At 40.8% G+C, this 23,377-nt stretch overlaps 1 protein-coding gene across 9 annotated transcripts in view; it reads left to right on the top strand.

Moving 5' to 3' along the window:
- The window catches only part of KALRN (kalirin RhoGEF kinase), a 505,770-nt gene that overhangs the window by 352,026 nt on the left and 130,367 nt on the right, over positions 1 to 23,377 (top strand). For all 9 annotated transcript variants that reach the window (XM_065841448.2, XM_071810806.1, XM_071810810.1 and 6 more), the window contains exons 26-34: positions 320 to 429; positions 1,875 to 1,944; positions 3,656 to 3,745; positions 8,569 to 8,661; positions 8,925 to 9,036; positions 10,736 to 10,926; positions 11,342 to 11,443; positions 12,152 to 12,294; positions 13,675 to 13,777. In XM_065841448.2, coding sequence (XP_065697520.1) covers positions 320 to 429; positions 1,875 to 1,944; positions 3,656 to 3,745; positions 8,569 to 8,661; positions 8,925 to 9,036; positions 10,736 to 10,926; positions 11,342 to 11,443; positions 12,152 to 12,294; positions 13,675 to 13,777 — 1,014 coding nt within the window. The remainder of the gene's footprint in view (positions 1 to 319; positions 430 to 1,874; positions 1,945 to 3,655; positions 3,746 to 8,568; positions 8,662 to 8,924; positions 9,037 to 10,735; positions 10,927 to 11,341; positions 11,444 to 12,151; positions 12,295 to 13,674; positions 13,778 to 23,377) is intronic.

Below are 23,377 nucleotides of genomic sequence, written 5' to 3'. Positions count from 1 at the left end.
CTACTGAATTGGCAAATCTAACTTATATTTCAGCTGTTTCTGCCTGCAGTTTATGGACACCATCAGCTGGACAGCAAAGACAGGTGGTGTTGACACTTTTCTGCTTTTTCCTCAGACAGCTTCTAAGTGTCAGCACTTCTAATGTCTCTGGAGACCTTTCTGTGACACTGGAATTTATATTTTTTTTTAGCTTGTTTGTTTAATCTCAAAGTAATACACAGTTCCCTTGTCAGTTTGTGCCTTTGGCAATGAAACAGGGACATCTATTCCTTTTCCACTACGTTTATTCACAAAGCTAAGAATTGCCGGTGTCTTCCAGACTTACCTTTGGGAAATGACAAGTGGAGTAGAAGAAATACCTGCTGGGATCCTTAATAAAGAACACATCATCTTTGGCAATATTCAGGAGATCTATGACTTTCATAATAAGTAAGTTTTCCTAACCATTCTGTTAATGTTTGCTTACTAAGGAAACAAAAGGCATGTGTATACCTATACATCTATGTGGTGTCTGCACCTACAGTACAGTGCACCCAAGAGTGTAAAGTAATTGATGCAGATTTGCAAAGTAATGTCTGATTTCTTGTTTTGTTTCTTTAATAACTTAATGTTCAGGGGTGCTGAATCCCACAAGTTAGTTCTGAATTTCAAAGTCTGTCTTCAAGTTACACACCAAAACCAAAGCAGTTTGAAAAACAAATCATAAACCCTGTTGAAGTTCTGGGAGACTCTCAGTGCTTCAGCCAGATAAATTCACTGTCACATACATATAAATATGGTCCAGTAGAGGCTACCATATGCATGCTTTTGTGCAGTCAGCTTCAAAGCATATCACAATAGTAGACTCAAACTACACATTACATTAAAAAGGCCTTTAGGTAATAGATAAATTGACTTCCAGCCCACAAGAATTGCCCTCTCATACAGGTAAATATTCTTCTCCTGTATAAAACTATGCCAGGATCACCAAATTCCCTTCCCACTTCCACTCTCTTTGTGGTTCTCTGTGTTCTTTTTAGTGAGCCTGACTGATACCATCTGATTGCTCTCCTTTTTGACTCTCCCTTGCTTGCAGCTACTGCCCCTTCAGCCCTCAGTCATGCCCCTCAGCTCCCTGCTCCTGTCATTTCTCCTTTCTCTGATCCTTCCTCCACCTCCGGCCTGCTGCATCTGCATAGTCCTTTTCCCACTGAAACTTCTAGCAACGCTAAAATAAATTGTCCCATATTGCCTCCACCAGCATCCTCCACAATCTTCTCCTTTGGCTGGTGATGTTAAAGCATCTCCCAGCCTGATTCAGGGCTGGAGAAACAGCACATTCTCTTGCTTCTCCTTCTTCAACTTCCATTGTACATTCCTCTTTCCACCAGGGATTGTACAGGGCTCTATCTGCAAACAGAGATGTCACTCATGATACAGATGTTGGAAGACAGCTGATTACAAAATCTGTATTTTGGGATTTACTCCTTACCTATGAAGTGTCAAGCTTGTTTAAATTGATGTCCTTTGCCCAGTGTGCTGAGTTTGGTGATGGAAAGGTGGCAGTTTGGAGCCTCTCTTTTTGCTCTTCCTTGGAACCACTGCACAAGATCTTTTTGAACATTCACAGTCTGATTCTTGAATATCACTTTACTGTCCTGAATACACTGGCCCCCTACTAGGGATTCCAACCTCATCCTTTCTAGTGGAGTTAGGCATGACTGTGCTCAAAAAGCCAAAGTGGCAAGGACACACTTTTTCCACTGGCAGAGCACCTGATTAACCTGGTAATCAAGATACAAGTATTGATCATTAGCACTGATTAACTCATTGGTCATTCTGTTTCTCCTGGGTATTTGACTGTAACTAATTACATTGGTGTCTTCTTTTTGCAGCATCTTTCTAAAGGAACTAGAGAAATACGAACAACTGCCTGAGGATGTGGGCCACTGCTTTGTCACCTGGGTAAGGAGGCTTCTTCTTTTCATTATTTATTCAAATTAATTCTTCCAGCACAGACAGAAACAAGCTGGGAATTGGTGCAAGGGTTAAATCCTTAGTGATAAGTGAGATTAGAAGCTGATCTGTAGCTACTGACTGCTTTGTCCTTCAACTCTCCCAGGGGGAAGTGTTCCTTCCCTTAGATCTTCTCCTGAGGAGTGTTGCGAAGGCTTTCCAGAGCTTCTCTCCTTGTCCTGCACTGACCAGCACAGATTTTCTCTCTGCTGGCTCCTGTTTAACAGGACTTCGTCAAATCAAACCTGTATTTGGGAGTGACATCCATTTCTTTGTGAAGGGCCCTGGGAGGACAAACATTTAAAATATTAATATACCTACCTTAGAGAATTTTATTCATGCCATGAGACTGTTACAAAAGCATAAATATATTTAATCAACGTTTTTCTTCAGAAATTGGTGTCAAATTGCTGAGCCACTGTGCTCATTTCATTATCCAATGTCAGGTTAATTTCTAACAGGACTTTGAAATCTTGATGCTAAGAGTCTTCATGAGCATAGGAGGTTCCAGAAATTGACTACAGTAATGTATCTCTATGAAAGCTGTTCCTTTTTCAAAATATTTACCAGACAAGCCAGCCATCTTTCTGTTTTCTCTGATGTTTTTATTCCTATTTCAAAGCTGGGAATTAGTATTTTAAAAGCCATTATGCAAATTTTTCACTTATCAAAAAAATAAGCATGTTTGGATGATTTAAAATGGGCTTTTCATTTAAAAACATGTGCCAAATATTGATGAAATGGATTCAGAAATATTGCTTGCAAAGAAGAGGTTACATATTTATGAAAGATGGACACATTTACATATCATTTTGTGCAAAATCTTCACAGTACTTGGAAGACACTACCACATAATCTCAGCAATAGTAAGTGTCCAGAGTTGTGTTCGTGGTTACAGACATACACACAAAGCTGCCTACCCAATTGCAGGGTCCTGTCATTTAGATATCTAGTATCAAAAATGCAATAGTTTTAAAAGAAAGGAGGTCATCATCCTCTTCTGTTTGCCTCCCTCTCAGAGAGACCAGAGTTCAGCACTAAGAAGCTGTTCTAAGGCAGAAGTGCACAGATGCTTTTGATTTCCTCTTAAAATAAATAAATTAGGAGATTAGATGCAAAATGCTCCTAGCACAGCATAAAGTTTGAGGCATTAAAGTCTGAACCAAGGTGGGAAAGGCAAGTTTGGGGCCAGTGTCACAGATTTCAGCCAGTCTCAAATCAAAAATGTTGGCTCGAGCCAGTTTAAGCTAGATGAGTCTCTTACCCAGAGTTTCTACACTGACTTTATCTGCAAGTGGGTGATAGAGCCAACACTTCATTACTGGGTTTTAAGACCTGCAGACTTTTGGATACAATCTGCACAATATGATTAGAGCTTTTAAATTATTTCATAGCTAGATTAAAGTTTTAGGCCTTCCCTCTGTGACACTTGTTAAAGAAAGCCTCCCACAGCTGCTAAACAGTGCACCTCATTCCCCTCAGAACTGCTCAGGTAAGATATGAACCATCTATAAATCTTCCATTCTTGATTTTCAATTCTTATGTTGCTTGGAGAGGTGGCGGTTTATCGCCTGCATTTATCCTGGTGAGCCTGAATGAAAGACTGTGCAAGCAAAGAAATAGCTTAACTTTCTTTTTCCCTTGATGTTTGTTTTCACAGGCAGATAAATTTCAGATGTATGTCACCTACTGCAAAAACAAGCCTGACTCCAACCAGCTCATCCTGGAACATGCAGGGACTTTCTTTGATGTAAGCAGCATTTGCCATTTTCCTTCAGCAGGCATGGTACAGCTGAAACACATCTGAGCAACGGGGTCCTTTTGGTGCTTTGGCATTTGGGTTTTTCATTCCACTATAGGTATCACATGCTGTGAAAACCGATAGGCTGTGGTGTGATGTGTGATCTTCATCAGCATGGCAAGTGGTTTTTAATGGAAATATACATTCTTATGGGAACCTTCGTGCATTTTTCAGACCCAGTACTTTCTAAGGATCTGGTTTAGATGTACTCTCTACTTCTGGGTTTAGCGGCAAAATGAAAAGCAGATGCCATTATATTTTATGACCTGAAATCTCCGAGTCCAAATCAAGATCCTGTCTTCCTGTTCTGCAGATTTTACCCACCATACTAAACATTTGCTTCATCAGTCTAGTAACCAATTCCACTGACTATTCCACTTTACAAGTGCTACACCTGGTGATAAACATTAGCAGGCTCCAACCCCAGTTTTGTAGGCTGAGAAAAAGCTTTAAAGTTTTGGTGTACAGTTAAACTAAGCTTTCCTTTTGATTTTTGGAACCTCATCCATTTTGCCATGATTGTCTCCTACCTTATAGCTCTAATTAGTTGCCTTTTAGAGAAAAAAAAAAAAATGCAAAGACCTCTTTCCCAAAGCAATGACAATATTTTTACAAATGTAACCACTCAGCAGGATCCAACCTATGGTGTTGTTGGCAGCTGACATGAATCAGCTCCTCTGGGTTTTGCATGTGCCAATGGTTATGGCATTTCAATTAAACTCAACACTGAAAGATCTCACGTGAGCCAGAAGAAAAGTGCTGAACAGCTTTTTCTTTTGCCTTGTAACCAAGTGGCCTAAAAGTAGAACTGAACTGAAAGGCATTTTCCAGGAGATGGCGCTTGAGCCTGTTGAATGGGTTGAACTGGTTGGTGACTCCTGGTAGGTTTGAGTCGCCTTAGGTGTCTATCGATATTGTTCACACAGGTTAAATGCAGTTTCTCTACTAAGCTTTTCAACGCCAGCTCAGTACATGGGCTGGAAACCTGCCTGATGTTGCTTAATAGTGAATATTCGTGTGTCAGAGAAAGCCAGCTATCTCCCCAAAAAATTTTCCTAGGAGTCACTCAGTCTGAGTAACTAAGGTAGTGTGAAGTACCTGTAGGTCCTTTTTATCTTGATTTTGGAGTGGGAGTGGTTAAGTTACTGAACAGGGGACAGCCTGGCTTGAGGAATACAGAGGAAATAGTTTGTTCTTTTCTTCCAGGCAGAACCTGGAATTTCCCAAAACACTCTGATGAGAATGAGTTGTCTAGAATAACACTCCTTAGTAAAAAGCCCGCTTGAAGGTCACAAGTGTACAACACCTCAGGTTGTGTTAAGTGTCATAGAAGGCCACCTTTGAGATGAAAACAAGCAGTCCCAGTAATCAGTCTGAACCTGTCTAGACCATGGAAAGCCTGCAGCTTCCAGGATCATTGCAAGACTTAACTAGTTAGAAGAAGGAGCAAAGATAAGTGACAGATTTCATTCAAAACTGTGAAGAGATATATTAGCAATGCTATCATAGCTGTGATGTTCTAAGGACATAAGTGAAGCCATATATGCAGAGAAAAGCATATGTTAGACCAATTAATACAGGTGGAAAATTTTGCAGAAACTCTCAGTTGTAAACTTGACTAGTTTATCCTATAGCATTAGTCTATAAAAGGATAAAGATTGCTGTCTTCATTGCTTAGAGATCGTGCTTTGCTCATAAAAGTCAAAAGTTGTTGGAATTAGCTGGAAGTTGTTGTATTATCTGGAAATTGCATAGGGAATGGAACTACTGTGCTTACTCTTCTGTAACTGCAGTAGACTCATTAATTTGTTTCTTTTACTTTTTGTATCTCTCTTGTTCATCATCTGAGAGTATTACTACATCACTTAAAACTGTGTTCTTCATTCAGTAATTTCAAAGATGAATGATGCTTACCGTATTTAGCAATTTTTAATATTTGTAATACCATGTACTTTAGGCTAGCAAGATGTATTTTTGATTACCACCATGTCTTAACTTTCAGCTTCAGCTGGTGAAAGTCAGCATATTGTTGAGGTGATCGAGTTGATGTGTCTGTTATTTAAGCAAGCTTTGGTCTTCAGGACAGAGTTTGGTTCAGTCATCTATATGCTTCTATTAGTTTTAATACTTTTTCCTTTAAATCTTGGAAAAGATCAGGTTTTTATACTCAGGAAGCCACAGGGCACCTTTAGCTTATGTGGTCAGCATTTACAGAGCGAGGCATGGTAAAGCTCATTGGCTGGTAGTACTGCAGTGCATCGGGTTTCTACATGGATGATTGTTCTTGGATAGCTTCTTTTCTGAGCTGGAGTGTCCCTTAGGAAATGGGCAAAGGCACAAGCAGGGTCTCAGTTTCTCCTTATGAATATTTTTTCTGAAATGGCTCACCAAAGGATTTTAGTGCTGAATCAGTCTACTCAGCAAGCCGTTGGTCTGTCCACCCAGTTCAGGATGCGGTTTGTCCTTCTTCTAAACAAATGTAGATAAGATTTTAATTTATTAATCTCTTAAGACATTTGATACAAAATCTGGACACTTTATTATTGCTTCATGGTAAACGCAGCAATTGCTATGGTATGAAACTGTATTGAAGTATGCCTGTTAATTTGTCTATGTTGTCCATCCAAGGGCCTCTGAGGGCCCTGTGCTGCCCTACACAGAAGATATTTTTGGTGTTTTTCTGGGATCATTGCATGTAAGGTTACACATTGATCGTGTTCTGCAGCTCACCTGGTTTGCAACACTCAGCTGCCAGCACATGGTGCCTGTCAGGTACCTTCATTTCTTCCAGACCCTTGGGATGCTTCTCCACCCAAGGAATAACTGAAATTGGTTTTAATGGTGAGCCATGGTGCACTATAATGTGAGCCAAGCTTGCTTTAAACAAGAAGCAGGGCAAAGTAGAAAGCACAGAGCCCTGTGGCTACCTTGCTTCTGAACCCTGCCAGCTGCTTCAAAGCCAGCTCAGATATCTCTGTGCTTCATGTTACTTAGAGGTGTGTGAGGAATGTCTGTGCTACTGTGCTCTCCCCTGCATAGACCTCTTCAATTTCCACCTCTAGTAAGTCCAAACCTCTCCAGTTGTTATAAAGCCAACCCAAGACATGCTCCAGCAGGGTGCCATCATTCTCCAGCACTTCAGGGACTAGAGGGAGGAGCTGCCCTTTCCCGCAGTGTATTTCTCTGATTGCCACGTAGCAGTGCTGTTGCTTCCCTGTGGCAGGTTCCTGGGCAGCAGGGACATCTGTCACTCCACCAGCCCTCTCTGTTTCTGCACAGTCTGACCAGGGAGCATCCTGGCAGAGTAAGGAATGGCCCAGGGGGAGGCATCTTGCTGGGGACAAGCCCTGCTGTGCAGAGAGCTGGGAGGAAGGAATAACGCTAAATTCATTACTTGGATCCTACAAAAATAAGTGTACTGAGCCAGCTCCAGGAAGTTCACAGACATGGCCAAGGTCTTGCTGGCTCCTGCAGTTACTAATTGAGTCCCAGCTGTGTGCTCTGCAGGCACTGTCCCTGCACAGAGCCAGCTGTGACTCAGCTTTGTGCAAACCCCATCAAGCCCCATGCAGAGCCCCTTCCCTTTGGGGACTTGTTCATGGCACCAGAGATGTTTTTTTCTAAAACAAACTTGCCAAGTACCCCCAAAAATATATAAAAATAAATAAATATAAAATCCATTGGCATATTGTGTGAAAAGTGGCTATTTTTGCATTGCTGCATAAACACTGGAGCTAAAAAACCCAGTAACCTCCCTAGTACTCAGCAGAAAATCAGACTGTATACAGAAAGAAAATCTCAGTTTTTGGCAGTTCTTCCCCCTTCATCTTCTGTAACTTCTTCCCTTTACAGCCTTAAATTTACCCTTCAGTAGCTGGAGATATGTCACATTCCCTTCCCCATCTGCGCCTTTAGGAACCGAGGATTTCCTGACAGCCAGGAGCAAGAGGAGGCATGTCCATGGCCTGATGGAGACACAAGAAATTTCAACCTGTCGTATTTCAGCAGAGAATCTGCACCTGCAGGCCATGAGCTTGAAAGTCTTTTAGATGGTTAAATATGTGCACTGGCGTCCTGTAGGGTTTTCAGGAGCTCCCAACTCTCACTGGAACCAGTTGGAGGGAGGCAGCTGGGCCCTTCGCAGACCTCACCAGGTGCCTCTCTGCAATGTTTCCAGAAGTTCATGGGCACATGACACTGATCAGCACAGGCACTTTGGTTGAGATTCAGGCGACAAACCAGGATTATTCAGTGCTGTAAAAGACATCATAAGGGTATTTCTCCTGGCCCCCAGCTGCCACCTCAGAACAGCACAGGTCTGTCAGCATTGTGCCAGAACTGGTATTCCCATGTGGGTGTTTCAGCTACCCCAGGGTAATCATGCTTATGTTTAGACAGCTAAATTACATCCTACGCCTGCAATTTAATTTAATTTCACTCCATTTTAATTGGATGTTAAGACTCTGCTTTCAGCCTGCACAGATAGGAGAAACCAGTTAACACAAATCATATTTAAATTGAAGCCTCTCTAGATTACTCAACATAGCCTTAGCTCGACTTGCATGAGGTCCCTGCAGTTTGAGTGGCCTTAGGGGGACTCTGTAGTTTATTGCCAGCATCTCTGAAACCACTGTTATTTGCATATGAGCTTAAAGAGAGCTAAACAACTACAAGAAATGCAGAGATCCAGAGCTAAAGCTAGTTATGGGTGGTTCTGTCTGGCAGGGGGTTAATAGTTTTCCTTGACTGACTGCTGGTTTTCTCTCTTCTAGGAAATTCAGCAAAGACATGGTCTGGCCAACTCTATCTCTTCTTATTTAATCAAGCCTGTCCAGAGGATCACAAAATATCAACTCCTACTGAAGGTACCTTAGTGAGCTGCCTAAATGGGCTCTGAGTGCAGAGTCTCATTCGGGAACACCTTATGCTGTCTTCCCTTATAGTCATACCCATTTGATCCCCACTTCCTGTGAGCATCCACTGTGTGATTTGATGCAGTTCAGTTTTCTCTTCTCACTGTTAGTGAAGCAGTTGCAACTTTGTGTTCTACTTGCCAAGAAAATCAATCTGAGATAAAGCAGGCATGTTGTCCAGAGATGGTTCATAGCTGTCCTGTATTGCTTCTTAGGAACTGCTGACCTGCTGCGAGGAAGGCAAAGGGGAACTCAAAGATGGTCTGGAAGTGATGCTCAGTGTCCCAAAGAAGGCCAATGATGCGATGCATGTCAGCATGCTGGAAGGTAACAGATGGGCAGGTGGCTGGGGCAGGGAGGGACCTGCTGATTAGTGAAGCCTTCTTGTAACTTGGGTGCAAAGTTAGTACAGGTTGGCTGTAGCAATACTGCTTACTGATCATAATTTTCAGGTCCTTCCTAGCTCCTTTCTGATACTTCTCCAGAAGTCTTGGAAGAATAAAGCTGTCTGGGAAGTTTAGGGGTTTTATTTGTTTATGTCTTATGTGTGTATGTATGTATTTATATGTGCATATATATGTGCATGCATGTATGTATATATATGTATACATATGCAATGTATATGCATATTTGGTTAACACATTCTTACTTAATGAAACAAAATCCCCTCTCCTGAAAAACAGTGTCAGTTTAGCTGCTAGAAGCCATAATGATTATTGGATGAAAACATTTCTAAATACTGTCTCAACATTTCAAAATGAAAAGTTCTGGCTTTCTGAGTCAAAACAGCTTGTGTTTCAAAGTGTTAGTATAATTATCCCAAGGATTAAAATAAATAAATAAATAAAATGTATTATTAAAAAGTATTTCAAAACTAGGAAAAAAGTACTTTGCCCCAAAGTTAAGTCTTTTATTGACTTTTTGATGTGTGCAGTAAAAATTTTGTTCTGGACAGATATAGTTTATTGTGTTTCAAACTTTTTCTTGACCTGGGAAAAACATTTCCAGCCTGGCTTGAGTCAGAAGGAGGAAACAACAAGAGTACTAAAACAGGCAAGAAAAACGAAATGTTGCCAGTAGCAAAGCAGCACATTAAGACCAGTTAAATAAAATTGCAGTGGGGTAAACTGAACCAACATAGGTAGAAACACTATAAAGATAGTTTTAACTATGGTATCTGGTGAAAAGCAAGGCTTCCCAAAATAATATGTGGATAACCTGTCCCCATGAGATGACCAGCACCCTGGAATAATGAAGAAGCAGGGATGGTTTTATTAGGGTAAACAAGGGCTTGGACAGCTGTCTTCTGCATAAAACATTATTCCTGAATACTTGGAGCAGGGACTAGAGCTTGTTGCTGCTCTCCCAGGGCTATCTGGCATGAGTAACAGCAGGCTGTGCTGGTGGAGGAGAGATGTGGCCTTAGCTCTGGAGAGATGTGTGACCCACAAGCTGCTGAGACAGCAGCTTGGAGGGCACCTTGCACTAGGGGCTCCCTTTTCCCTCAAGCCTCCCAGCTATGAGAAGGGAGTCCTGTGATCCTCAGCCATGTGAAGATTTTTGACATGCAGCCTGGAAGATGAAAACCTCCCCCTAGATAGCTAGATTCAGACACCATACCAATTTGTGCTCATAGGTGCAGCTCCCCATGCGCCTGCTATGGACTCCTAGCCCCTTGAAGCTGGGGTTAGCTTGTATGAAGGCATCGTGGTATGATGGGGCACTTCCAGTCACCATGCATTATGTTTCTCTGAATCTGTGTTTACATACAAAAGATGCCTTGTGTTGCAGTTCTGTACATAGTAACCACCACCGAAACCTTTACAATATTTATCTTTAACTAATTACTACTGCACTTCACAGCAGTCTCATTTAGCACATATGATATATTTTCCTCTGGTGAAGTAATTATATCATTACAGTAAGAGAAAAAAAGAAAAATATTTTCACTGGAACAGTGAATGCCCATTAATGTCCATTACTGGTCCAAAGAACAAATATAAGCCAATGTATTTTGTGGTTCTAGGGTTTGATGAGAACCTGGACGTCCAGGGAGAGCTGATTCTCCAGGATTCCTTCCAAGTGTGGGATCCCAAGTCTCTCATTCGGAAAGGCCGTGAGAGACACTTGTTTCTCTTTGAAATCTCTTTGGTGTTTAGCAAAGAGATCAAAGATTCTTCAGGACACACAAAATATGTTTACAAGAACAAGTTACTGGTAGGTGTGATTGCAAAGAACATGTTCTGAATGTTGTGTTTCTTGTAGGTAGAGGTGGAGTTTGTGGGATGGCTCACATGTCCCCATGCTGGGCTGGGGACACTCATGCCACCTGGAAGGGCTGGCTCTGAGCCCTGCGAGGCTCACCTGAAAGCCAGGTTCACAGTGAGTCTGGAGAGGTTTAAGATAGTGAGATGTGAAGGGTGGGAAAGACAAGGAGGATCACTCAAGCCATTCACTTCCCTGCCTTCCTCTGCTAGTTTTCTGTTTCCTTTACCTGTGTGTAGCAAAGCAGGGACAAGATCTTACTCCCTGATCCATCCCTGCCTCCTCACTTCTCCCTGCAAATGTGAAGTTTTTGGAACTCATGAGGCTTCATATATATGAAATCTCTCATCATCTCTCCTCACACTAGACCTCGGAGCTGGGAGTGACTGAACACGTTGAAGGAGATCCCTGTAAATTTGCTTTGTGGTCTGGACGAACACCATCCTCAGACAATAAGACAGTGCTGAAAGTAAGTCTCTTCTACTTGTTTTCTTCACTTTTAGAGCTGGTAGTTCAGGCCTTGGGAGCGCTAAATGAAAGGTTAGTTTCTTCCCTCCTCGTATTCATGTGGCTCCCATGTCTGTCAGTGAGGTCACACCTGCACCAGGAACAATTCAATTCTGAGGCCTCAATGTGAATAACAACAGTGCAGTTGTGCTGCCTGGCTGAAATTGCATCTCTTTTTGCAACCTGGGTTGAGCAGCTGCACACTGACACACAGGGCACATCGTGGGGTGTTTGGCTTGTAACTGTAATTCTCTTAGTCCTCTGCCACTGAGCTTAACAACCATCAACCTATTCCTCAAACCTCCCGAGCTGACAGCCATGTCTGTCAAGTGAATTTCTAGTGAAGAATTCATGTTATAGTTATTTTTTCTGAGGAAATCCCAGCTGTGCACTGATAACCTATTTCCCCTCTACAGAGTGTGCTGTATCACTAGCATTACGTGTGTTTATCCAGAGCTTAGCTGATTTGCCGTTGCTTGCCAAGTAGGGCTGGTAAAAATACCCTCAGTTCTCCGGGGGTTACCAGGTACTTCAGTAGCTAAAATAATACAGCAGAGAAGAGAAACAGTTAATGATGCATTTTCATCAGTCAGCCATGATGCTTCTACATAAGAGGTGACATGCTGAGAATATGGTAAAGTGTTTATCTTTCTGCCTTGTGGAACTTCAGGCATCCAGTATCGAAACAAAACAGGAATGGATCAAAAATATCCGGGAAGTCATTCAAGAAAGGATTATCCATCTGAAAGGAGCTCTGAAAGAGCCAATTCAGCTCCCCAAGACACCAGCAAAGCAGCGAAACAACAGTAGAAGGTAACCTACTAATTCCATACAACATGAAATCACTAGCATTTTCTCAACCAACAGCAATGTTGTATCTATGGGGTTTTTATTGCATTAACTTATTTTTCTTACTATAGTTAAAAGAAATTTTCATCATCTTTGCTTTTTATATGTTGTCTTGGCAAAAGCAACTAGAAAGCTTTTCTATGATCTACATACAAAGGTCTTTTATTTTAATATTCCAAAGTATTAGAGAGAAGTGAAGAGTAAAAATACTTCAGCGTCCAAGGTTATGTTTCTTTCCTGAAGTAGAATTTACTCCACATTTGAGTATTAACAGTTTGTTTTTTCTTTTTCTTCTTTCCTGTTTGGCATTTTGAGTTGTTTGACAATGTCAATCACAGCTGGTCATGACAATGTACTACTGCAGTGGAGAATCTGTGCTTCATCAGCAAATACAAACTCATTCCAGCCTGTGAAGTAATATTATTATTTTTTTGCCAACTTCTTTGAATCCTGGACTAAGTGGAAATTGTAGAAAATGAATTGTTCTTTTACTGTCATGCTGGCATTCCCAATAGCCATCTGTAACTTTCACAGCTCAATTTCCTCATCAAGTTTTATCATTCTCTTACTCCAGGCTGTATTATAGAGGCATCCAAAGTGTAAGTAACCAAGGTCACCCAGAAGACCTGTAGCAAGGCAGAGATCCAAACATTTCTTCCTGAGGACATGCACCAATACAGGAGTTTTCTTGTATGAATGGGAATCTTACTTTTTTTCCTTTGTCCCTAAATATGTATTTTGCATTATTTAAATATTTATTTTGAAAAACTAGTAAAAGTTTAGGAGAATGATGTCTATGCATCAAAAGAGAGTAAAGCACCCTCTGTTAGTAGACTCATAGAGCTAGAATTGTAGAGCTCTATATTGTTTTTGTTTATGTTTGTTTGGGTATCATTTTTATGGCTTAGAATTAGATCCCTGAAGATGTGGTTCCTGTGAGGCAAGAGAAGTACCCCTTATTTCAGTGACACGTGTATCCTGGGCTGGATGGTTTTAGTTAAGGCAGAAATCTAATTGATGGAAAAATTTCTGCCTGATGCACTCATTACAGAACTATTTCTGAACACTGGGGTCTCTTGTGCTGTAAATATGCAGGCAGTGCCCATCCTATTTCCAGTAACAGAGTTTGTGATTATGCGCTAATCCCAATCCTATGGCTGAACGTGACATAATTTAAAATTGCAAGCTACATAGCAACATGGGCTGCATCAGTGAGGCAATTTTAGCACAAAGACAGGTCTAGCACGCTGACTCAGCACTTCTCAGATCCATCTATAAGGTTGTGTGCATTCCAAAGTGGTGTGTCAAGTAAGTATCATTGTTTCCCTGTTACATTTTTTGCAGAGATGGAGTAGATGATGCAGACAGCCAAGGAGATGGCAGCAGTCAACCTGACACCATTTCCATTGCATCCAGGACATCACAGAACACAGTGGACAGCGATAAGGTAGGACTGAAATGTGAAAATACAAAGCAGGTGATTTCCGCCAGAAAAATGTAAGTGAAGAGTAGAATAGAAGGCAAAATGAAGCAACCTGTCTTCTACTATATGAGTCAAAACTTGTATTCCCTAAACTAGGCTATTAAAATCCAATCTGTTCCTAGGTACTCATCAGTACTGTTTTACATGGTAACATATCTTTTGCTGCAGCTTCTTTGTGATTATTACACAGAGGTTGAGTTGGCTCTGAAGAAACACAGCCCAGAGCAACCTTTTCTTCCCTAGTACAACTCACCTCGTGGGAGCCACATCCTGAATCAGCAAACAGTTGGTTGTGTTCCGTATTTGTCCTCTGAGCTAAAATTAGTAGTTTGTTGGAGGGAATACAGGTGCTTACACACCAATTAATGTAGCAAAATTGGAATCCTGGCTCATATCTTGACAATGTGGGAGCCTTTCCAGAGGCTGTGATTCTGACCCCCTCTCCTTGTGGACATATGGTGGAGCGTATGGAAGGCCCCGAGACATGCTAGATTCTGTTGGAATTCTGCACACTGTCAGCACGTGTGTACTCGTTGTTTTACTTATCAGATGATTTGAGCCCGGATTCCCAGCTCTCCTAGGATGCCTGACTTGAATTTGTCACCCTGATACCTCCAGCTGCAGTCTTCAGCTGAATTAGCACTTGATGGTAGGAGTAAATGGGCTGTTATAACAATTTATCTTAGCTATGCTAATGGAATTTGTCATATCCACTGAAAGAATGTTTATATTCTCTTCATGTGTTGTTTTGAAATCATGTATATCTTGCAAAAGGATGAATTCTACAGCACTGTTGCCACTGACACAAGGTAAAGGATGTCTTCACAAAATCAGAGCTCAAATGTATGATTGTGAAGTTCACAAGTAAGGTTCAGTGCAGATGTTATTTTGAAAGCTGGACACAGAAATAGGAGTTAATTGCAAATACATTACTGCTATAAGATGAACTGTTATATTTATATTAAAGGCAAGTTACTATGCTTTTGCTTTTTTGATCTGTACTGTGTATTAGAGAAGTATTAATCCTCACAATCCAGAGGCCACTGTAATGTATGCAAATACCTTGCCTGATGTCAAATAAGTGTTTTCTTCTGTCTTCAATCCACATGGGCTTGCCCTTTGTTTCAATGTTTTTCACATTTATCATTCCTGACAAAGGCCCTGACTTAGTAGACTACTTGAGCTCATGCTTAATTTTAAGCATTCACATAAGCTTTGCTCGTTTGCCCCAAGCCCATTGTGTCAGTTGCATGTATTATGGTAGACAGACAAGATCTAGGTAAATACTCCATACTGCATGCTGTACCTGCATATGAGATCTACAGTCCCAACAGCACAGAGGACAATCAGGCTGTACCCTGAAAGACATGGCAACAGTTGGTTTAAGGATGCAAGACTGGAAAGGAAGGGTTACGGGAATTTCTATCCGAAATCTTATTTGAACTGAATGATGAATACGTATGAGATAAGTTGAGCACCAGATGGTACAGGGAAGGGCTAATTCAGTTCTGGGGCGATCTCACATTTTTTATTTTTTTAGGGTGGGTAGGTTCACTTGCTGACTTAAGACTACCTGTGTGTTTGTGTGTCCAGGATACAGCTAAAGCTTAAATATGCTTGTATGTACTTTGTTGAATCTGAGCAGCTATGATCCTTAGATACAGGTGCTAGATCTGTATCATCATAGAGAGGCAGTTCCTGCTAAAGAGTTTCCTCATTGTCACTGATGCTAATGCCAGAATACTGTGGAGAATTTAGCCCCCAGGGTGCTGCATTGCTGTGTCTTTGCTCCAAGAAAAATGAGCTCCCTGCATTGCTTTATAGTTCTCAGTTTCTCTACACAACATTACCCAAATTAATGACAAATGGAGTTGTGGTGTCTGACTCCCCATTGAAGCGGCATGGAGCACACCTGTGTTCAGTTTTGGCTCAAATGTCAGTTCTTGCGCTGCTTGCACGAAGCCCTTAGCACAGGTTGACATCTGTGAGGGGACTTGGTGTCAGGAGATCCCAAAGCTGAGCAAGGACCCAAGACACAAGACTCTCAGTGGTGACATTTATCATGTGGGAACAGTTCACTGTCATTTCAAGTTATTTTACTCTCCAGCTTTAAAATGGGATTTTTTTCCTCCAGTTTGTAGTTGAGATTATCTTCTAGGATGGTCTGAGTAAATCGCATTGAACTAGGAAGATTTACCTCCTCACATAGACTGGTACTGAGTTATTGGCACTGTAAGGCTGTACCATATCGTTCTGTCTTGATAAGGTTTCTTGGCACAGTTGTTAGCGCTGGGTAAACGCTATAACATACATGCTGTAATTAACTCATGTGGTACTGGTAACAGCACCGATAAGTAATGTGTTCAGCAAGTAGTGGTTTCCCTGACTATTTAACTCCAACGTAGGCAGCAGAGTTATTCCCAGAAATTCAGATTCAGGCTCTGAGTTTTTTCACAGCTGCAGCCTCCGTGGGTGAGTTCTCTGTGTACCCCAGTGAGATCTCCATCCAGAGGAGTCAGGAGAAAGAGCTCCTCTTTTTTATGAGAGAAAATGATCTCAAGTTGTGCCAGGGAGGTTTAGATTGGATATTAGGAAACATTTCTTTATGAAAAGGGTTGTGAAGCACTGCAACAGGCTGTCCAGGGAAGAGATTGGGTCACCATCCCTGGAGGTGTCTAAAAGACGGGTACATGAGATTCTTAGGGAAACGGTTTAGTGGCATTGTTACATTAATGGTTGGACTTGATGATCTTGAGCGTTCCAACTAAAATTATTCTATTATTGTAAAACTCTAGCTGTTCACAGCAGCCTCATTTACAAACACATGCGAAGAGCTTTGCGGTGCCAGCAGTGTGACAGGATGGCAGCAGATTAATCCTGCAGCGGGACAATCTATGTATTAACATTAACTCATTGCCAGAAACAATTGTCAAGTAAAATCTAAGAGTTAATATTACTCTCTGAAGGCAAAAGAATTCAAAGATTTAGCTGACAGACTTTGTTCTTTCCCTAAATCTTGCTATTACGCCTGAGGATTACCTAACACATTAGTTGAATGTTCAGACAAGAATGCCAAGCAACATTTTAGACAAAGAAAATCACAGCCTCTCAAAGATTCCCAATTGTAAGTTGCACTTCTGCTTAATAACACTTCTTGTGCCTCAAGTGATATGTATTTCTTTCAACCTGTTTGTGAGCTAGCTCCTTGTGGGTTGCGAGTAGTGATTTCTGTCTCCTCTCTCTCTCATCATGGTGCAGCCCTACAGCAAAGCTTTACTTTTGCATTTCAAACTCCTAAAAAGGCAGAAGCTTTTTTGTTGCTAAGTGGCAATGAGATAACCGCTGTAAATTCAGCAAGGATTTTCCTTTCTCTCAAGTCAGCTGAACACAGCTGTAACATTTGTCAGGGGGAACATTTGGTGCAAGGGACAGAGCACCAGAAGAGATGGGTCCTGAGCTCGGTCACTCCCGTGTTGGACATCGTCACAAATTGCACCTGATGGCACATTGCGCTTGTCTTTTTTGTTCTTGTTTGGATTTGAAATTTGGAGGGGAGACGGGGATTCTTGCAAACATTACCTTTGTACATTAATTATAGCATTGGAACAACACAGGATACAGACCCAAATTCAAAGCCATTTTTGTATATTGGAGGAAATTCACGGCAATCTTTATGGTAGCAGACTCTGCTTTGAAAATTTTCTTAATTATATGCCTGAGTTCAGAAATGCTACAAAGTCTTTAAATATTAAGGTTTTGCTGGCTGCAGGCAGTGGTCAGGTGATTATATGAGATTCTTCAGATTTAAAAAAAAAAGTCCAAGTCTGTTTAAAAAATAATAATAATAATAAAAATTACTCCTGTCTTTTAAATTAAATACATGTTTAAGTAGCTTATTAAATCTTGATCTTAGTCCTTAAAAGTCTTTAATTTTATTGGATTTTTCTCTTTCAAAAATATATAAAGTAATTATCCCTGGATTCAAACATTTCGTTTTCATTAAATACTGTATAATTGAAATACAGACTTCAACTGAGGTTTGTAAGTCTACACCTCTGTAAAAGGAAAGAGAGAATATGTAAAATTTTTATTTTTCCATTTACAATCTATGATTTTTTCTGTATGCACTATATATTCTAAAACGTTTCCTACACAGAAAAAGAATGATTTGGTTTGTCATTTGGTATTATATAAGTATTATATAGAGGGGAAAAAGTGGGTTCATGAACTAGACTCAGTGCTAAAGAACAAGGAGTACTGTTACAGTGTCATTCCTATTGAGCATCCAAGTCAGGGCCCAGGTAACATACTATGCAAATTTTCTTCATCCTTTCCAAAAGGGAATCTGGGCGGCTTTTGTTCTGTACTTCAGCGTGCCATCTAAAACCCAATCCTCTGGGAGAAATCCTCGCCCTATTCAATTTACGGCAGACAGAATTTCATTCTTTATATCTGGATTCAAAGGAAATGCTAGCATGCGGGGCATTCTCATTTGTTAAGCCCATTGATCTATTGGTTTGTAAAACGGCTGTTTCTGGTGATACTGGTCCATCTTCTAATGGCTTTTTTTGTTGGCTTTTGCAGAATGCTGTGGAGAGCACTTCTCATTTTCTCCTGCTGTTTTTGGACATAGAAAAAAGCTTTGAAATGTGAACTGAAAAGTTTTTACTCTCTAAAAATAAATATACATGATTGATATACTTTTATCTTTTCCATTAGATATTGGATTCAGTTCATCTTTCAGCAGTCATGAGACTGAAATCTTGACCTCTTCCATATCAGTGGTATTACATAAAATCTGGGAATAATAATTTTTCTAATTGAAGGTAATTGGTGTAAGAGGGTTGATTTTAGAATTATGGCTTGTTGGAACAAATCACCTAGGGGCAGCTTCTCTTTGCTTGGAAGGCTTCTAATCAAGGTAAAATAGCTTTATCCCTGTGGTATTGGTACTGCAGCAGAAGTTAGGACCTGATGCAGCAGGTACTGCTTCAGATTCTTAGGAAGAATTCTTAGTTCCTTGGAAATTTCTTTTCCAAGTAACACAGACATGAGGAATGCCTTGATCCCCCTTGAGGCTACTAGTTATTTTAGGTTTGAACTCCATAAAGCTGTGCACTAGCATGCTGCATGTTTTTCTAAATAGGCATTACTTCCTTGAACTATTGCCTAGTGTTAATATGTGCTGATAAAAAAAAAAATACCAAATGGAATTGCACACTCATTCAATAGTAAGGGAAACCTGTTCCTCTTATGTACCTCACAAGGAGAACATAAGGAAAATTACTGTGTATATGAGATGACACCATCAACATATACAACACAAAGGGGTCAGTCATTGCTTCCCAGCATAAATTAATCTGGAAATTAAATACTTAATTTAAAGTGCCTAAAACGAAAGTAGAAAAGTCAAAGATCCTATTTTGATGGGCCAGCTTATAAATAAATCAAGTTAAGAAGAGTAGGAACTTTACAAATACTCTCTTCTCTGAAACTGTCGATCCCATCAGCTGCAGTTCAGCCACTTGCTCCCAGCAGTGGGAGATGGAAACCTGACTCTGAAGTTGGAGCTGTGGGTGCTGGTGGCTGTGGCTTCATTCCCTAAATGTCACCAAGGGAAAAATCTTGTCCCTCACTCTAGTGAAAAGCTGACCTAAGAGCCCAGCACAGTGCGTGCCCTGCTCTCCCCATCACAGGACATGGATCCTGAAAATAAAAGGTGGGTTTCCACATGGTTTGTGTTTACATGGAGGCATAGGCACTTCAGAGTAGGACCTACTTGGAAATTTGTATTTACAAATGAGCCCAGATCTCTCACCCCTTGAAAGTAGAACTAGCCCCTTGGAGCACACTAGCACTGGGACCGTAACCCTTGATCCCACCAGAGATTTCTCTGGTTTTGGTACTAATAACAGTCTTCTCTTCTATGCTGTCAGGCTGGCCTGAAATCAGCAGCAAGCCAAAGGTTCCTCTCAAAGGTGGGATGATTCGGAAGAGCGTAATTAAAGAAATTAAAGTATTTGCTACAAAATAGTGAAATAATGATAATAATAGTAATAGTTTAATGAAAATCCCTTTGAAACCTTGAAATAAGAACATCAACATAAGAAAAATAAACATTTAAAAAATTATGTCAACACAAAATATTACTTTATCAAATACAGAAAATGCAGACCTGGGATAAAAATGAGAGATATCTTCAGTTTCAGAAAAGGAATTAAAGGCACAGAGAAATTAAAAACAATACTGTAAGATAAATGCGTAGATTAATTCTGCTAACAAGTTCACTAAGACTGAGCTGACAATTAAATTTCGAGTTAGTTTCTCAGCAAGGGAACTCATATACCAAGCAGAACTAAAAACTATATAGCAGATCCCTGTCTCTCTTCAGTGCTATTAAAGTATTCTGTAGCTTTCAGTTATATACTTTACTTTCCTGAAGCATTTTTTTCCCTTTAAACTCCTGGCACTAAGGCTTTTTAAATCATCTCTGAGGTCTTACCAAATATTTACACAGCTAGTGATCCAAACCTTCCATCCCTCTGGCATTATCATGGCACAATCTGTGCATCCCATGGTCTGAGTTTAGGCCTTTTTCACCTTTGCCAGCAAGTTCTGTATTGAGTCATGTGCAAGAGATACATTTCTACTGCAGCACTGGAGGGATTTCAAGGAACAAGGGCTGTTGAGCCCCAGAAGTTCTTGTGTGTGGTCAAGACATCTATCATATGTAGCTACCCCTACATTTCTACAGTCCTAAAATTACATTCAGCCCTTCGAAGGCAACCGTGAGGCTGATGTGACTGCTGGTGAAAATGAACTTGACACCCCTTATCTTGACACCCCTTATCCATCAACTGGAGTCTGTGCAGCACTTGAGCACCTGGGACTGAGCTGAGTAGAAAACACCCGTCAGTGGAAAGTCCCTCTGCCAGTGGCAAATGGCAGCAAATGGCTGCTACGGGTTGTAGACCATGTGCAGGAAGTTGGAATGTGTCATGTAAACTCTGACTATGGTAGAGCTAAGGGAGAGCACAATCATGGGAATATGGAGTGGATGGTAGAGCAGGTAACTACTTAAATACAGAATCTGGAGTGTTTATTTAGAAATCTGCCTGTTTTCTGGTGAAAGGTGACACATACAAAGTTGTCTGCCAGGTGAAGCTGGGCATTGACTTGAAGAGATTTCTTCCTCCTCCAGCCTACGTATTTTACTCTCAGTAGATTAGATGAGATTTAACAAGTGTGAGTTTCTAAAGGGCAAAGGAAGGGATTGATTTGGTCTCATTTATGTAAGTGTCATTGTGATTATTCTGCGCTGATCCTGCCAAGGCAAGTGATGTGCCAGAATTCAGCAGTGTACTGTCTGGAGTGCTGCTCACTTATAGTGACTGATGAATTATGGTACCCCAAGTAAAATTAAATTTATGTAATATAAATGAGTGCTGACTGTTAAGTGTTTTTTTTCCTGTGAAGATACAATAAGGAAAAGAGTAGTGAATTACCAGGATATATTTATATCGCTAGGATGCTGCCTAGCATTAGTGAGGTTGTCACACTTAGTTCTTACTGCCCTCACCTGTGGAAAAGGGAAAACATGATAGCCAGCAGAGGAAATCCTGATGTAAAACATTTTGGCACTTTAATTAGCCTTCTTGAGTGCTCACTAGCTATAGGTTGTTAACTCTTTTCCAGATACTGTCATGTAGTAGCAAAATGTTTACCTTATCAAGGAAATAAATTGTTCAGCCAGGAGCTGACATATCTCTCTCTCTCTAATAGTAGCTTCTTAAAATTTCCTTAGGCTTTGAGAGACTGCCTCTCAATTCTTGCTCTGAATCTTGGCTAGGACCCCTGTAAATTCAACTCTTCCAGTCATTAAAGTGACACTGGGAACTGATAAAATAAGACTGTTTTACCTCTGCTGGCAATGCCACCTTCGATGTGAACTTGCCTTTCTAGACATTCATGCTCAGTAACACTACTGTGGCACTTTTTTCTCTCTTTCCTAAGTATAATAAGGACTTTGTCTTTCTTTCTGTATGTCTTATCACAAATGTAGCACTGCCAGCATCACTAAATATTCCAGCTTTTAAATTGCAGGGCTGTACTTGCCTGTCTCCATTTGAGATTTTTCAGTCTTTTGGAAAAAAAATCTTGAGGTTCTTGGAGTGAAATATAACACACTCAAACAGATAGGTTTCAGGTTACACCTTTAGATTTCCAACTGAAGACTGAAGTGCTACATGCCCCTTACTTGACTCCTTGTGCAAAAGTACATGGGTACTCACAGAAAACCAAACCCCAGGTGTGATCCAAATAGTTAGAACTGTTCCTTGCTTAGAGTCAGTGCCAGGCCTATGCTCTCCCTAGGCACAACCTAGTCTCTGTTTTGGGAAATGGATGATAGGTCTCACATTGCCTTTTGTGTCTCTGCACTGGTCACTATGACTTGTAGCTTTACAGGAATTTACCCACCTGTCATCTACAAGCGGAGCCAGTTGACACAGTTTTTTGGATATATTTTGAAGAATTCTGAGGCCTTTGGCCTTTTTTTCCTCTGAGAACTTTGAAAAAATGGACTTTTGTCTTCCCTGGATTGGAACTAGATTTCAAAACAAGGCAAAAGGTAATTCTTACCAACCTTGTTTTTCAGCCAGGTTTAATCCTGGCCTGAATTGCAGGTTATCTGTCTTTTCTGACACCCATTTATAAATGTAACAAGTAGTTGATGAAGAGATTTACCTCCAAGGAGTGACCTGTCAAGGGTGCAAGTGCTGCTGAGAGTGGGGGCATTTATCTTGTTGTTGCCTCAAGTATTTGTCACAGCTGTGGGAGGAGGCAACACTAAAGTCAGGCTGTCTTGTTTCAAAGAGTTTCTCAGGAAAAGTGTGTATGTTCTTTTGAAAAACAAATTATAACACGAGCAGCTGCTTTTAAAATATCACACTCATTGCAAACGCTTGTAAACTTCATAGTAATTCCTCAAGGAAGTTTGTCTGAAGTCCTAACCATGGAGCCTTATCCATTTCTTATTGTACTGCATGGCTGGACAATTTCCTGCACAGTTACCTGAGAGATGATGACGGTAGATGCATTTCACCAGAGGTCCCTTTTTCTTTTTGTCTGGTAGTTGAATTTTAGTGAGAAATTTCCCAGAGATTTGAGTGTTTCATACAACCCTGGCTTCATCACTGTGAAAATATGGCAAAACCAAAACAAAGAAGAACACACAAGGTTTGCAAGAGGTTGTTAACTGTGGAACAGGCTCTGGTTTCCTTTCATGGACAAAAACAATACCTGGAAACATGGAACATCTTTTCTTCATGGAGAGGGTGGTCGGTCACTGGAGCTGGGTCCCCAGGGAAGTGGACACAGCACCAAGCCTGTCAGAGCTCAAGGAGCATCTGGATGACACTTTACCCCGTATGGGTTAGTTTTAGGTCATCCTGCAAGCAACAGGGAGTTCGATTTGATAATATTCATGTTTTTTTTCCAACTTGAGATATTCTATGATCTGTAGTATCCATGGGACTAGAAATCATGTTATTCATGGGGTAATAG

This window comes from Patagioenas fasciata, chromosome 7 (genome assembly GCF_037038585.1).
Source record: "Patagioenas fasciata isolate bPatFas1 chromosome 7, bPatFas1.hap1, whole genome shotgun sequence".
Taxonomy (NCBI): Eukaryota; Metazoa; Chordata; class Aves; order Columbiformes; family Columbidae; genus Patagioenas; species Patagioenas fasciata.
Note: the sequence above shows the minus strand (reverse complement) of the source record. Positions and strands in the feature narration are given on the sequence as shown.